This window comes from Grammomys surdaster, unplaced genomic scaffold, assembly GCF_004785775.1.
Source record: "Grammomys surdaster isolate TR1022 unplaced genomic scaffold, NIH_TR_1.0 185, whole genome shotgun sequence".
NCBI lineage: Eukaryota > Metazoa > Chordata > Mammalia > Rodentia > Muridae > Grammomys > Grammomys surdaster.
Window position 1 is genome coordinate 4,185,997 of NW_021604630.1, and position 15,123 is coordinate 4,201,119.

Consider the following 15,123-nt stretch of genomic DNA (forward strand, 5'->3'; position numbering starts at 1 on the left):
TCTCTCTCTCTCTCTCTCTCTCTCTCTCTCTCTCTCTCTCTCTCTCTCTCTCCTCTCTGTCAACAGGGTCTCATATAGCTCAGGGTATCCCTGAACTGATTTTGCTGCCTCTATTTCCCAATTGCTGGGATTGTCTAGCCTAGTTTCGCTTTCTGAGCCTTTAAAGAGCAAACCCTGATCCATCCCCATTCAGGTCTGTTTTCTGACTTTCCAGCTGAACCTCTTGATTCCCTGTGACATTTCCAGCATACTAGAAAGCTCAGGTGTCCTACCAGCATCAATACCCAAACATTTAAAAAAGGTTTAAGCTAACATATGGTATGCATCTTAGGGTTTCTACTGCTGTGATAAAACACCATGACCAAAGGCAATTTGGGGAGGAAAGAGTTTGTTTCATCTTACAGCTTTTAAATCCATCATGGAGGGAAGTCAGGGCAGGAACCTGGAGCCAGGAACTAGAGCAGAGGCCAGGGAGGGGTGCTGCTCACTGGCTTGGTCCCCTTAGCTTGCTTAGCCTGCTTATTTATGGGATCCAGGACCATCAGTTCAGGACTGCATCGGCCACAGTGAGCTAGCACCCCGTCCCCAATCAATCATCAATCAAGGTCATACATCACAGGCTTGTCCCACAGTCCAATCTGATGGTGGCATTTTCTCAGTTGAGGTTCCCTCTGCCAAGATGACTTTAGCTTGTCGAGTTGATATGAAAACCAGCCAGCACAGGTACAATGTGATGTGGTGTTTTCAGTTTTATATACAACGTGCAACAATTAAAATGATCATTCTTTTTGTCATGAGAACATACGAGCTGTAGGGCATGTGGGACCTTGTTAAGAGACAGGGATAAGAACGGTAAGGTTGGTTGAACTTAAACCCCAGGGATCTCAGAATTGAGAAGGACAGGAGTGGAGCCATTCCCTACCTGCCTCTACCTGCTCTGGGACACGTAACCATGGCACCCTACTGAGAGGACCTTGGCAGTCAGTCACAAAGCATAAACACCTGGAGTTCTCCATGCTAATGAGGTATCTAGATAGGTCCCAAGTGATCAACCAGTGAGCTTCCCTCCCTGGGCATTCCTTCCTGCAAAAAGGTATTTGATCCCTGGTTCACCCTGAGTAAAGCGTATGCATTTACATTCATCATCAAGTAAGCCAGTATGAACAAGCAAGGATCATCTCTTTGTTAAGGGATTAAGGATCCCCACAGGAAAGGCCATGCTTAAATCTCCCCGGGAAGGCCTTCACCAGCCTCTCTGTACTTTTGGAGCACATTTGGAATCAGATTGGTTCAGCCCTTCCCTTACTGGGGTCTCCCCTTTCTTTCCCAGCACGTGGACTCCCTGAGGGGAAGTGTGGACTGAGACCACCCCTGTTCGCGACTCCCAGCTGCACTCTGGCGCTGACCTCTGGGTACACAGGAGACTAGGAACTACGTTTGTTCCAGATTCCTATGTTTCTCGTTCTGGTCTGAGGAAGGAAAACAGACTGGATTTCCATTATGGATTTTGTTCTGCCTCCCCTGAGCAGCCTGCAGGCTGTGCTCCAGGCACCCCAGCAGCAGGGCAGGACAGGACACAGTCCAGGACCTTGTGCTTACAGGGAAGCCCTCAGCCACCAAGCCTAAGCCCAGCCCTAGCATTCAAATACTCTTTAAGTTTGATGAACTCTGTCTCATTCTTACTTGACACTACATTGTGTGAGTGGTACTAGTCTGACTGGAGTAACAGTAATGTGACTTTATGCTTCACTAGATAGAACTGGATCACACTTGCCTTTTGCAATCCTGCTGTCAGATGCTCCGGACCGACTTTAGTGTGGGGTCCCTAAGTGTGTCTGGCATATGATCTGATTCCTCCTCTCTCCTCCTCTCCAGCCCTTGGTTTGGAAGATTTTAAAGCCCGAAGAACAAGAGAGTGTTAACCTTTCTCTTCTCTAGAAGAACTGGAAATATTTAGAAATTCCATTTGGTCATACACGGGTCCGTTTGTTCACAGGATGGCCCTGTGACCACTTCTGTCTTTTTTAGTTAAGGTTCCTATGGTTGTGATAAAACACTGTGACCAAAAGAAACTTGGGTGGAAAAGGTTTATTGCAGTCACAGTCCCTTAGTAAGGGAAGTCAGAGCATGGACTCAGGAAGGAACTTGGAAATGGGAACTGAAACCGCAACCACAGAGGAACCCTGCTTACCTCCTTGCTACCCACGGCTTGCTCAACCTGCTTTCTTATACGGCTTAGCACCACCTGCCCAGGCTGGCACTGCTTACAGAAAGGTGGGCCTTCCAAATCAACTATCACTCAAGAAAATGACCCACAGGCTTGCCTATGTCTTCTCAGATGACTTTATCTTGGCTCAAGTTGACAAAAACAAAATAAAACACCAAAAAAACCAAACAAACAAAAACAAAGCAAAACAAAAAGAAACCCTAACGACAAACAAAACAAAACAAAACAAAACAAAACAAAACAAAACAAAACAAAACAAACCAACTAACCAGAACAACTTTGAACCAAAACTTTCATTTGCTGTCTCTTCACTCTTGAGGATCCTGTTTCTTTCCCTGTTAGTCACCTTGAACTTGGCAGCTTCCTCCATGTTTCTCTGGCACTGAGGGTGAGCCCTGAGCAAGACACTATCCGCTGCCCAAAGGAGTTGGGATCTTGGCTTGTCAGCTGGTAGCCAGCTGAACTCAGATTGGTACGTAATTAACGGGTCACCTCTACAGTCTACCTAGATTTCTGGGTCCACTGTGGAGCAGGATTGAGAGGGTTTTTGGTCTTAGGCCTGAATCACAAAAGCTTAAGTTGTGGCCAGTAACCATTACAGTTTATGCTGTAACTGGAACCTTCGTTTTGAAGGAGAGATTGTGATACCGTCTTTTCTGAACAGTCCCTCAGCATCTCAGCAAAGCAAGTGCCTGGACGGTTCCTTACTTCCGGTCCCTGCTAACTCGTGTTGGACGTTTCCTTACTTCCGGTCTCTGCTAACTCCTGTTGCACGGTTTCTTACTTCCGGTCTCTGCTAACTCGTGTGGCTAGTTCCAGGATTTTTGTGTGTTTGCTTCTTGTACTGCATGGCTCCCGTTAACTGTAAGCCACATTATAGTGTTACCATAACAGATAACTCTGGCTAGTTAACTTACAAGAGTAAAGGCTTAACTTGGCTGTCAGTTTTAGAGGCTGCACGGCCATGCTGTTTTGATCCTCGGGAAACGTGGTGGCAGCACGTGACTAAGCACATCTCTTACTTAGTGCGTGAGAAGTTAGGATAGTAAATTTTCGTTATAAACTTTATTGGATTGAGAGTCGTCTAGGAGACACCTCTGTGTGTATGTGTCTTTGAGGGGTTTCTAGTTTCTAGAGAGCTTTCATTAAAGAGGGAAAATCCACCCTGGATGTGGGCAGCACCATGCTAGGGCACAGCATCATCATGCTGCCCACTATGGGCTGGGGTCCTGGGCTGAATAGAAAAAGGAGAAGGAAGCCAGTTGAGCACCACCGTTCACCTTTGTTCCCGAGTGCACACAGTGTGACCAGCACAGAACAATTCTGCTCTCATATGCCTCGACTGACATGATGGACTGTTCTAGTTTGCTCTCTGTTGCTGCAATAAACACTGATGAGGAGGAACAGATTTATTCGGCTTATTCTTCCTGACAGAGTCCATCATTGAGGAAAAGTCAGGACAAGAACTCAGTCAGGAGCAGGGGGCAGGAACCATGGAGAAAAGGGGCTTTCTGGCTTACTCATCTAGGTTTCTTCTACAGCTCAGGCGTATCAACATAGGTATGGCATAGTCCACATAGGCTGGGATCTCCTACATCAACAATTAAGAAATTGTTTATAGACATGCTCATAGACCAATCTAGTTGAGGCAATCCTCAAATGAGACGCCTACAGATAACTAGGCTGTGTCAAGCTGACAGCTGACGCTAACTGGGATGACTGTATGTCTTCTAAAGATTATAAAGGAGAATAAGCCCTTCCACCGTTTGCTTTGTCAGAAATGTTGTCACAATGAAAGAATTAAGGAGGAGCAAGAGAGGAAGAGGAAGGGGTGGGGAAACACGTGTGTCCTACAAGACAGCATCACTTACGGTTTCCACAACTTTCTAACAGTGTCATGTGCAGATGGGTCTTGGCAGGATGAAGGATTCCAGATCCAGACAATGGCATCCACTCATCCTCTGCAGTTTTCACAGAACCACCTGCAACATCCAGTCGGAAACCAGGGATCAACGGGACTGAGTCTCACTCTGACCCCTTTCTGGTGTCTAATGTTCTTCAGAGCCTCTAATGTACCTCACATGGCTTAACCCAGGCACTCTAATCAGTCGTCACTAGCTTCCTGAAGAACGGAGAGGGAACAGAATGCATCTTCTTGTTCTTCAGACCCCACTGGTACTCCTTGAGGATCATGAGGTGTCGTCCGCTTACCTTCTGTCTTGCTCACTTTCCAGTCACCTCTCCTCTTGCATAAATGGTTCTTATGTAAGCTGTAGTGTGTATCAGGATGAGTTGGAAAGCTTGTTAAAATGCATTGATGGAATAAACACCGGAGGTTTCTGATTCGGTGGTTCAGGTCGGGGTCTCAGAGAACTGCCAAAAGCACATAACTTCGGGATGCCAGCTCTTCCAGGCTAGAGAGGCTACAAGCCTTTCTCCAGGACCAGCCACCAGTGCCTTTGTGTGTTTGGGTAGACAAAAGTAAGTTGTGCCAGGCAGTGGTGGCGCACGCCTTTAATCCCAGCACTTGGGAGGCAGAGGCAGGCGGATTTCTGAGTTTGAGGCCAGCCTGGTCTACAGAGTGAGTTCCAGGACAGCCAGGGCTACACAGAGAAACCCTGTCTCGAAAAACCAAAAAAAAAAAAAAAAAAAAAAAAAAGTTGTTTCCTGTGACTCAGCAGAGTGCTCTTTCTGGACGACTTTCCTCAGTCAAGGAGTTTGCATCTTTGGCCTTTAGATTTGGTTTTAGCTGTTTGAGATAGAAATTCACAACAGTAATCAGCACTGGCTGGCCTGAAACTCACTATGTAGACCAGTCTGGCCTCCTGCTTGTGGCAAACAGTCTACCCCTCCATGACTCCTGAATGCTGAGATTAAAGATGTATGCCACTGTATCCACCTTGAAAAATGTAATATCATTTACTCAGCAAATATTTACAGCCAAGCACTATTCTAGAAGTCTGGGATAACACATTGAATGAAATAAATGTCTATTCACATAATGCTCGTCTCATACACACACACACACACACACACACATACAGACATAGACACAAACTTACAGACCCACACACTCACAGACACAGATAAACACAGACACACAGTCACAACACACACTTACACACATATACTCACAGACACACACTTACAGATACACACACAGACACACACTCACAGACACACAGACAGACACATACAGACACACACACAAACACACTCACGGACACACAGACACATACACACACAGATACACACTTACAACACTTACACATACCCTCACAGGCACAGACACATACTTACAGATACACACAGTCACAAATACCCACTCATTCACAGACACACACTTACAGATACACACACAGACACATAGATACACACCTACAGACACATACTCGCACACTTAGACACACAGACACACATACACAGACACACAGATACAGACACAGACATACACACTCACAGACAGACACAGACAGACACACACATACACACCATGTAAATAGGAGTTGGGGATAAGAGACAATAATTGGGGGGCATATTTAGAATATACTGGATATAAGTTATGGAAATTATCAAAAATAAAACCCAGCAATTAACAAATGTCACTTTCAGTGGGGAAGGGATGTGGTTCTTTAGTACAGCATGTAAGACCCTGGGATTGTGTCCCACACCCAGACCTTTGCTTGCCCGTATTCTACTATTTACTAGTCCAGCTCACACATTTAAGGGAACACAGGAGTGTCACAGGATTTGTGGCTGCTCATGGCTATATATACACACACACACACTCATACACACACACACACACACACACCCTCTTTGGGTAAAAAGAAAAGACAAATTAGGTTAACAAATAACAAATTGAGAAACTTCTGCACAGGAAATGAGAAAGTTAAAAGAATAGGAGAGGAAAAAAAAAAGCTTCTAACTGTTCCTCTAACAGAAAGTTAGTTTCAAGAATACACAAAGACAAAGAATGGTTGGAGAGCTGGTTCAGCTGGCATGGGCATCTGCTGCCAAGGCTGATGGCCCAAGCACAAGTTATTCTCAGAAACACATGTGCCATGGTATACCCCATATATCCCAAGAAGAATATACAAGACACAACAACAACAACACACCACCATCTAAGAAGCGTCTCTTGCAGCAGAGTTCATTACAGGAAACCACAACTGGTCAAAATGCAGAGGGCAATGGTATGTGAGGTGCCCAGCCCCAATCTATACACTTACAACACCATACGTACACCCAAGGCTCAGAGAAACACTGTAGAAAGAGGGGCTGGAAGATTGTAAGAGGCGGAGGATTGGGATAGCACAGAGGATCTGCTTTGAGATCCTGTCTTATACACACAACAGGGAAGCAGACCCAGGAAATCTCGGCAATGTGGTTGCCCAAATAAACCTAATAAATGACATCATTTGACATGCCAAAGTGGATGGGCACAAATCTCACAAGGCTCTACCCTTGGAAGAAGAGCTACATGCAATTCATGGTTGCTGAAGGAGGGAGAAGTATTTCTTCAGCAGGGACAAGACCACTAGCCGGGTGGTGGTGGCACACGCCTTTAATCCCAGCACTTGGGAGGCAGAGGCAGGCAGATTTCTGAGTTCGAGGCCAGCCTGGTCTACAGAGTGAGTTCCAGGACAGCCAGGGCTACACAGAGAAACCCTGTCTCGAAAAACCAAAAAAAAAAAAAAAAAAAACCACTGACAAGTTAGCCAATCCCAAGAGGTCAGCCATATATGCATATGCATATGTAACAATTATAATTAAAGAGAAAGATGCTGTGAATTTGAAGGGTGGGAAGAATTAGAAGGAGAAGAGGGGGATGAGGTAAATACAATCCTTACTCGTGAAATCCTAAAAAAACAAACAAAAAAAAAATCAGTTAAAAAAAATAACGATAAAAAAAGTAAAATACAAAATCAGCCCAACAGAAATGGTTAAGAAAAAACATAGCATTATGAATGGACAGTTTTTTTCTTTGTCTTAAACAACATACAGTCATCGGTGAAACCTGAAGAGTCATGATCTATTATAGGAAAAAAAAAAGAATGCAATCATATCATGACTGTTTGTTAAAATGCGTACTTGGGACAAATACCAAGAATTAATATTCTAAAAGTATATTGTTTTCAGAGAGGGGATATGTAACTTCAGTGATAGCTTCTCCCAGATTGCTTTAGTGTCTGTAAGATGAGTTAGAATCTGAGAAAAAAAGAAGCCATCAAAACTTTCTGTCTTGACCATTGGAACATTTATCATGGCGGTGTTTCTTTCTGATGGAGCCATTTTCAGTACTGCCTTTCTCAGTACTCAGTTTTAACCTTTTATTCTCCTTTCAATGGTTTGAAGAGTTAATTCTACCTGTCCCTTTTTTTTTTATAATAAACTGGCCTAATCCCTTTTGAAAGTGGAAGGATTGAAGACAGATGACTATAAAAGTGTCATTGATAAGAAAAAACCAAAAGAGGTTGGCTCTCAGGAGCCTGAGGGAAGGAAGATTTCTACCTCAAAGCCAGCCTAGGATAAATATTTTCAACACTCAGACCCCCCCCCCCAATCCAACAAGCAAAACACTTTCAATATAAGAATGATACAAGAATTTCCATTTCAATAATGTCATCAAGATGAAACATAGTAGCTTTTCCTCTAAAGGAAAAAGATGCTGACATGTGATAATCTCTGTGATGACTTCATGCTGTTTCTAGATGGATCTCAAGACAGGGTCCCAACAATACAGATCTATTGAGCTGATCCTGAACTCATCACAGAGGGCAGCACCCTTGGACCCTAGAGCAACAGAGGAAATCGCATGTCTTTCTTGTCGAACACGTTATCCAAAAAGCTACACTAAAAGGTAAAATCTTGACATAGCACTCATAGGAGAATATGGGAATTCTGTTGATAAGTTTCAGCAATACAGTATCCCTGGGTTCACAGTCTTGGTCCTGTAGCTGATATACTAATGGGAGTTCTCCACATGGATGACATTTATAGTTTAAATGACAAGCAAGTATCCAACTGTATAGACCTGACAGAAACAGATAGATATGCAGTTGGCTTAACAGATGGTAGACTCATGTATTTAAGAAACACAATGCTGGCTTGAGGAATACAGAACATTTCTTTGTATTAAAATATATTGAGCCAGGCCTGGTAGCACACGCCTTTAATTAACCATAGTACTCATAGGCCGCAGAGGCAGATGGGTCTCTGTGAGTTCCAGGTCAGCCTGGTCTATAGAGCAAATTTGAGGACAGCCAGGGCTACACAGAGAAACCCTGTATCAAAAAAATTATCTATCTATCTATCTATCTATCTATCTATCTATCTATCTATCTATCTATCTAACTATCTATCTCCCTCTCTGTCTGTCTTACAAAATAATGGGTTTCTTCCTGACATCTAGGCTGTCTCTGTGCATGTCACTCTCTGTGATCATAGCCAGCAGCAGCTTTCTGGCACTTACTTGCATTAGGAAAGGGAATGGGAAATAGAAACGGCAAAGAGCACAGCAGGATATTAACAGTGTTCATTTCTAGTGTTTGCTACTTTTTGGTTGTTTAGTTAGCTTAGGCCAGACTGTGGAGCAAGCCTCCTTGAATGATACGTACTGTACTTTAAGGATGGAAACTTCAACCCTGTATTTACCATACTAACTTTTTGAACTCTCAATCCTGGGAAGTCAGAGCGGCCACACACATGACAGGCAGCTGGAACCCTTACTTGGAAAATGAGTTATGTGGCTCAGTTTCTTTCCTCCTGTTCTCACCTGGCGGGGTGTGGAGCTGCCATCTTACAGTGTCAATCACACTTGGAGATAGTCATTTGTAGCTGTCTGTCCCTTGATTATCACTCGCAGAGAGCCCCTTAGTGGTCCTCGAGAACCATCCCAAGTGGGTGCTCTGCTCATCTCTGCAGGTCTCCAGATTCCTGGAGAGGTGCTAAGCCGCAGCTCAGCTTACATGCATAGATATATAGGCTGTATCTGTGCTTTTTGTAGATGAGTTAGTTCTTGATGGTGTAGAGATTCCTTCCCACTGCTGTTAATCTCTAGAACTCCAATGGAGAGACTCTAGAAACCCAACTACACATTAAGTGGTCAGGAAGACACTCAGAGAAAGGCAAGGGAGGTCCCCCTTCCTAGATAGCAAAGTAACTGGGTCACCTTTCTTCAAGGTACTTACCCTGCTGTGGGTGCTGTGGGTCATGCTGATCAGGAGTCTTATGGGATATCTCTCATTACACGTATGGAACTCACCAGAAAAGATTAAAAATAGAACTATAGCAAAAGCCTGGGAAGGGAGGTGTTCGTGCAGCCTGAAGCAAAAGAGGTAGAAATTTGTGTGAGGGTCGATGGAAGAAGAAACTGTGGGAATTAGTCATGTGACAGATTTAGAGATCACTTCCAATTCACTAGGTCCTGCTCTTGGCTTGTAACCATAGCAATGAAAGTATGAGCGGTGGGCGGGGAGTCTATCCCGATGGCAGGACACAGACTTTTAACTATTTCCTACAACATATCACGTGAACAATGAAATGGCAAGTACATTGCTGATGAAAATATAAGAAGGTTTGGGATAGAAATGAGGTAGCCCTGATGACCATGCACGTTGAAGCTCCACCCTCATTAACTTCTGCTTTGAATGTGTATGAATTGTTTGAGAAGTTTTCTGGAATCTGTTGTAGCGAGCCCGTTATTCCTGTGTTTGCCATAAACCCCTGGCTGATCTGGTCTGAGGATCATTTACTGAGAAGAAAGGGCCAGCCTATTTAGCATTGTAACCTATGGCCGGCTTTGAACAAAAGAGAACTAAAGGGAAGGTCAATGCTGTGTTCTGAGATGCATTTATTCATGAAGGTGCCAACTGTCGCTAGCTGGCACAGTCTGGAGTTAGCCTTGGCTTCCTGAGTCAATGTAAACTTCTGTCTAAAGGATGATGAGATACCTAGTCTTGGTTGTCAAGTTGACTGGATCTGGAATCAAGCAAGAGAGAGGCTTGTGAGGCAAGGGTGCTTTAGGTGGTCTCTGGAGGAGCTGACTGAACAGGGAAGACCCCCTCACAGAGGCATCCCAGTGGAGGGACCTGGTTGTAAGGAAGTTGGAGAGAAAAACTTTTACCTTTTCCTGACTGCCTCCACCTCTTGTTGGTGAGTGAGTCTACTCTGTTGGTGCTTTATCCTGCCACTGTTTTCTGCTGAAATTGGGCCCCAGATTCCTAGGCTTTCAATGTAGACTGAAAGCCAGTGGCTTTCTAGGGATTCTCTAGACCTACAGTATCAGATTGAATCTCCCAAGGAACCCTACTCCATGAACTGAGCAACTACTGGGTTCTCAGCCTTCCCAGTGTTGAGACAGTCATTGTTGGACTATCCACCACAAGCCAAGCTAATAAATACCCTTTGTAACATATATCAATTTATCAGTTTTGTTCCTCTGGAGAATCCTGATGAGTGCATATAGATTTGAAGATGTTGCCTGGGGAAGAGGCATTAGCCTTCTTTTTCCTGGCCATGATGGTGTGAGCCTCTTCTTCTCATTACAATGAACCGGCAGCTCGTAAACACTGAACCCCAAGAATATTCCTCCCTTTGTTTCTAAGTGTCATGTTCTTTCTCACCAGCTTACTCGATGACCATGGAAGAAATCTTCTACGCAAGGGCTTGTTTACTGAGCTTACATATATGTGTCTGAGTCTTTCTCCTCTTCCTTCCACCAATAAATACAATACCACTGTGAAAGTTGGCATGACTGACTGCATTTCTGCTGTACCATCAGTGCACTTAGCATGGAACTGGCTGAGTAAGTCATCACTTGCTTCTGTGTTTGCCCTGTCTCGAGCTCCACAGCGCTCAGATCCTTCAAGAAGCTGGGAATTTCATCAGCAAGAAAGATTTAGTATAGTATGGTTGGGTATACTGGGTGTGTCCTGAGGCAATGCACATAGCACAGTCTTCACTGTCCCAGTGTAGGGACTGAGGTGTGATCAAAAGCTCTGGAACAAAGCTAGCTTACACAGAACCTTCTACAAGGCTGATTAACTCTTTAGCGGTGGGGAGGTTGGAGTGTTACATATTGCAGCTTGTAGCTTTTGCTACCCTACTTTAACGCTCCGAGAACGGGGGCCATACTACCAGCCCCCATCCAGAGAAGCCTGGATCCATGGATGAAAAAAACACACACATGTTGATCTGTTTCAGCTTGCCTTATCGGCTCAATTGTTGGGTGCCTCCAATCTCCCGCTGCTAGCGTGCCCTCTCCGATCTTCATCACTTTTCAACCTGCCCTAGCTTCCGTTACCTTTAGTCCCAGCTTGACACCCAAACCTCCCTCCGGGAGAAGCGGCCTGTGGCCCTTCCGTCTGAGATCTCACATGATTGGTTGGCTTTTCTCCCTCTGAAGCATGGTGAAAACCTTCTTTTCTCTCTCCCTGTGTCTGCTAGCTCGCCTGTGGGGACCCAGAAGTCCTGCCTTTTTCCTTCTGCCCAGTAATTGGTCCATAGCATCTTTACTGATAGATCAAGAACTAATTGGGGAACAGGACCTTAGCATCGGAACCACCCCTACAGCAGATCCAGAGCCTAATTACAGTTTATTTGGGGGCTATCTTTAGCCTCTCATTAACCATTTCTTGCCCAGGTATGTTTCCGAACAAACATTATTGTGACTATCAAGTGTGTTTTCATAGTGATTAACTTAGCAGATAACTGGCTTCCTCTAACCCTGAAACTGATACCATACAGCATCTGAAGGCTTAGGACAGAGATTCTTCTGCTTTGCTGTAGTCTACCTATCTGCTCTTTCCATCAATGTGTTTGAAGAGTGTCTTGACTTCTGATCATTTTTGTTCTGTTTCCATAAAAAAATCATGAAATGGCTACTCTATTGGAATATGATATTTGGGGAAATCAAAATTGATGTTTCTGTACCATGTTCCTTTGTATTTGATTCTAGAATAAGCTAGGCCTTTTGACTCTCTGCTGTGAATATTGTTTTATTTCTTGATATGGAGCTCTGAAGCCGGATGATATGGGGTGGAAGCTGGATGTCAAGTCTCAGGAAGTCAGCCCATGGTCCCTCTAAGTCTCTAGAGACCTCTCCTCCTGGTCCTTCACCGTCTTTCACGGGCTGCCTCACACCCAATCCTAGTATGCCTGTGTCCTCCCATCTGTGGACAGTTTCCCTAGATGCTGCCATTCTTAACATCTGGAATGACAGAGGCCACAGAACAGAATACTTTGGGCCTAGCCTGAGTTAGAGCTATCTTCTCTCTAGCCACGCCCATTGCACCATAAAGAGATAGAATGCTAGAAGAATCCATCCCAACATTCCAAACTGTGATGTAGAAGGCACTTCAGTCCTCAACCCCCTGGAGAAACAGTACAGTCTGGATGCTAGAGGTTGGGGGAACTGTATAGAGTATCTGCTTGTATTGAAATTGTATTAGGGAGACAGAGAGAAAGAGAAAGAGAGAGAGAGAGAGATGAGAAAGAGGAGGAGGAGGAGGAAGAGGAAGAGGAGGAGGAAGAGAGGAGAGAGTGTGAAAAGATAGTGTGTGTGTGAGTGTGTGTGTGAGAGAGTGTGTGAGTGAGAGTGTGTGAGTGAGAGAGTGTGTGTGATAGAGAGATTAGATAGATAGATAGGATAGTAGCTAGAAGAGGTCTGTTGACCTCAGGGTAGGACGTAGGGAGGTAAAGCCCTGTTGCAAGAGGACATGTGTTCCCAAAGGCTGGACCCTCTCTTTTTGAAAAGTAGCAGACTACAATATATTGGGAGCAATGAAAGATCGCTGGAACATACCTCTAGGTTGACCATTGGACCTAAGGCAGTAACCCTGTGCATTAAAGACCTCAGGGTTGTCCCAGGAAGTGGACAGAGTCTGGATAATCAGCAGCATAGACAGGCAGAGCTGCCTAGCACTTCTCATGGCAAGAAGAAACCAGATCGTCTTCCATGCCTTAAGAACTGTGCTAGCAAGGACCATGCCCCTGACCCTAAATTAAGCTTGTTGGTAGTCTCTAAAAGGATCTTTCAGGGTGATTCTGTGATCGAAGGCCCAGAGTCCAGGCAGACATTTGTTGGACACACTGACTTGCTGAAGAACAGCCCTGAAGCAACAGCAGGGGAGGCCCAGGGGAAAAAGAGAACAATGGCATTACTTAGCAAGGCTAGAAAGCAAACAGAAAAAGCTTCAAACCCAGTAGACACCAGACAAGTCCAGAAGCAAGAGGTGGTTATGGACACTGAACACCCAAGCAAGAAACACCAGCAACAGCAACAAAAGATCCTGGAGGATCTGAGAAGGGGCTATCTGGGAGGAGGAGACAAGAAAGGACTCATACAGTCACAAGAACCTTTCAGGTACCATGAATGTCTTGCTCTAGAAAAAAACACCTTTGTGCAGGGCAAGAAGATTGAGCCCTATTCTAGACATTTGGACCAGGTAGCGAGCCCCCTATTAGTTGGAGAGCAGGAGTCTGGAAAGGAGCTGAAATCAGTGCCTTCAGGCTCAGATGAACTGAAAACCACAAAAACCACGAAAAACTCCAAAGGAAAGAAAACACAGACTCAATTCTTGGAAAGTACTTCCCGGCAGGGAAAAGAAAAGGTTATGGGCCAAAATCTGCTGGAAGAAGCCAAGCCTGGGCTCCTCAAGAGGAAGAAGATGCAGGCCATGGAGATGATGGCAAAACCTCATCGTGATAGAGGACTCCGCCTAGAAAACAGCAGAGAGGAAGTACAATTCTTTATTCAGGATGTCAAACAGGGCGCTTTGGAAAGAAACATCATAAGGCCTAAGAGATGGCCAAAGGAGGAAGGCTGGGACCACAGGGTCCAGGGAACCCCAGTTGTCTTTGCAGTTCGGGACCATACTAATCCCCCACAGGGATCAAAAGAGAGTGCCCCAAAGTCCAGGGTGAGGTTATCCAACAGGAAACCAAGAATTGTCGAGTCATAAGTGCTATGACTCGACAATGTCATATGTGTGAGTAGATGCGAATGCTTATGTGTGAGTAGATGCGAATGCTTATGAGATGAGAAGGCGGGGCGAAAGGCCAGGCCAGCCCTTGAGGGCAAGGTGGGTTTGAGAGGACAGAAGGCACAGCAGCTGCTTGCCAGGCATCTCAGAATGACACCATCTGCTCGTGGACACCAAGATTCAGGATGATACCAGAAGGAGCAGGCGCCGGCGCACTGAAGGTACTCATTTCTTCCAAATGTGATGGCATCATAGAGACCATCCAGCTTCAGGGAAGGAATGGCGCGCGACCCCTATCCCGCCCCCCCCCCCCCAATCGCCTGCCAAAGAGTTTATAAAGTCTTTGCTTTTCTCTCTACAGGCTAAGAGTCAATGGTACTGAGAGTTTGGACTGAAATATTTCATTCGAGAGACAAGCGATGTACTTAAGTAAACAAAGGAGGACCCACGAGAGACAGCAGTCACTCTCTCTGCATCCTGCTCTGTGAGCATCTCTGTTCCATCACAAGACTGAGTGAAAACTGAGGTAGATGAATGTTTCTTACTTTCATTTTTTTCCATGTATCTGTAACCCGGAAGTACTACTAGCATGGTTTAATTACCGCATCTCATACCCATGCAGGGGGTCCCAAGTCCGTTTTCGTCCCCACCTCTGCCTTGCTCCAGGGCCTCATTAATGTGTTTATAAAAAAGATAAAGAGATAAAGAGAGTATGTTCTGTGGGTGTGTGGAGAAGTATGGGGGAAGGGGATGTCTCAGTGGGCCCATGCCGAGGCATCTCTTCCCCCTGAGGGACCAGCCACACACTGGTATAGTACAGAATAGAGTTTATTCAGGGCATGGGGAGGGGGTCCAGGAGGGTAGTAGAGGCAGAGAGAGAGAGAGAGAGAGAGTGTCTCAGTGGGCCCA

General features: G+C 45.1%; 1 protein-coding gene and 1 long non-coding RNA gene across 2 annotated transcripts in view; both read left to right on the forward strand.

Annotated features, from left to right (window-relative positions):
- Positions 1-8,008: 8,008 nt before the first annotated feature.
- LOC114621918 overlaps positions 8,009-15,123 on the forward strand; it is an 11,103-nt gene continuing 3,988 nt past the window's right edge. The window contains exons 1-3 of the long non-coding RNA XR_003711492.1: positions 8,009-8,090; positions 10,858-11,036; positions 14,576-14,740. This is a non-coding gene — a long non-coding RNA (uncharacterized LOC114621918). The remainder of the gene's footprint in view (positions 8,091-10,857; positions 11,037-14,575; positions 14,741-15,123) is intronic.
- On the forward strand, positions 12,844-14,512 carry LOC114621917 (protein Tex24-like). The gene has a single exon (XM_028768264.1). The coding sequence runs from the start codon at positions 12,949-12,951 to the stop codon at positions 14,191-14,193; it is 1,245 nt and encodes a 414-aa protein (XP_028624097.1). The 5' UTR covers positions 12,844-12,948; the 3' UTR covers positions 14,194-14,512.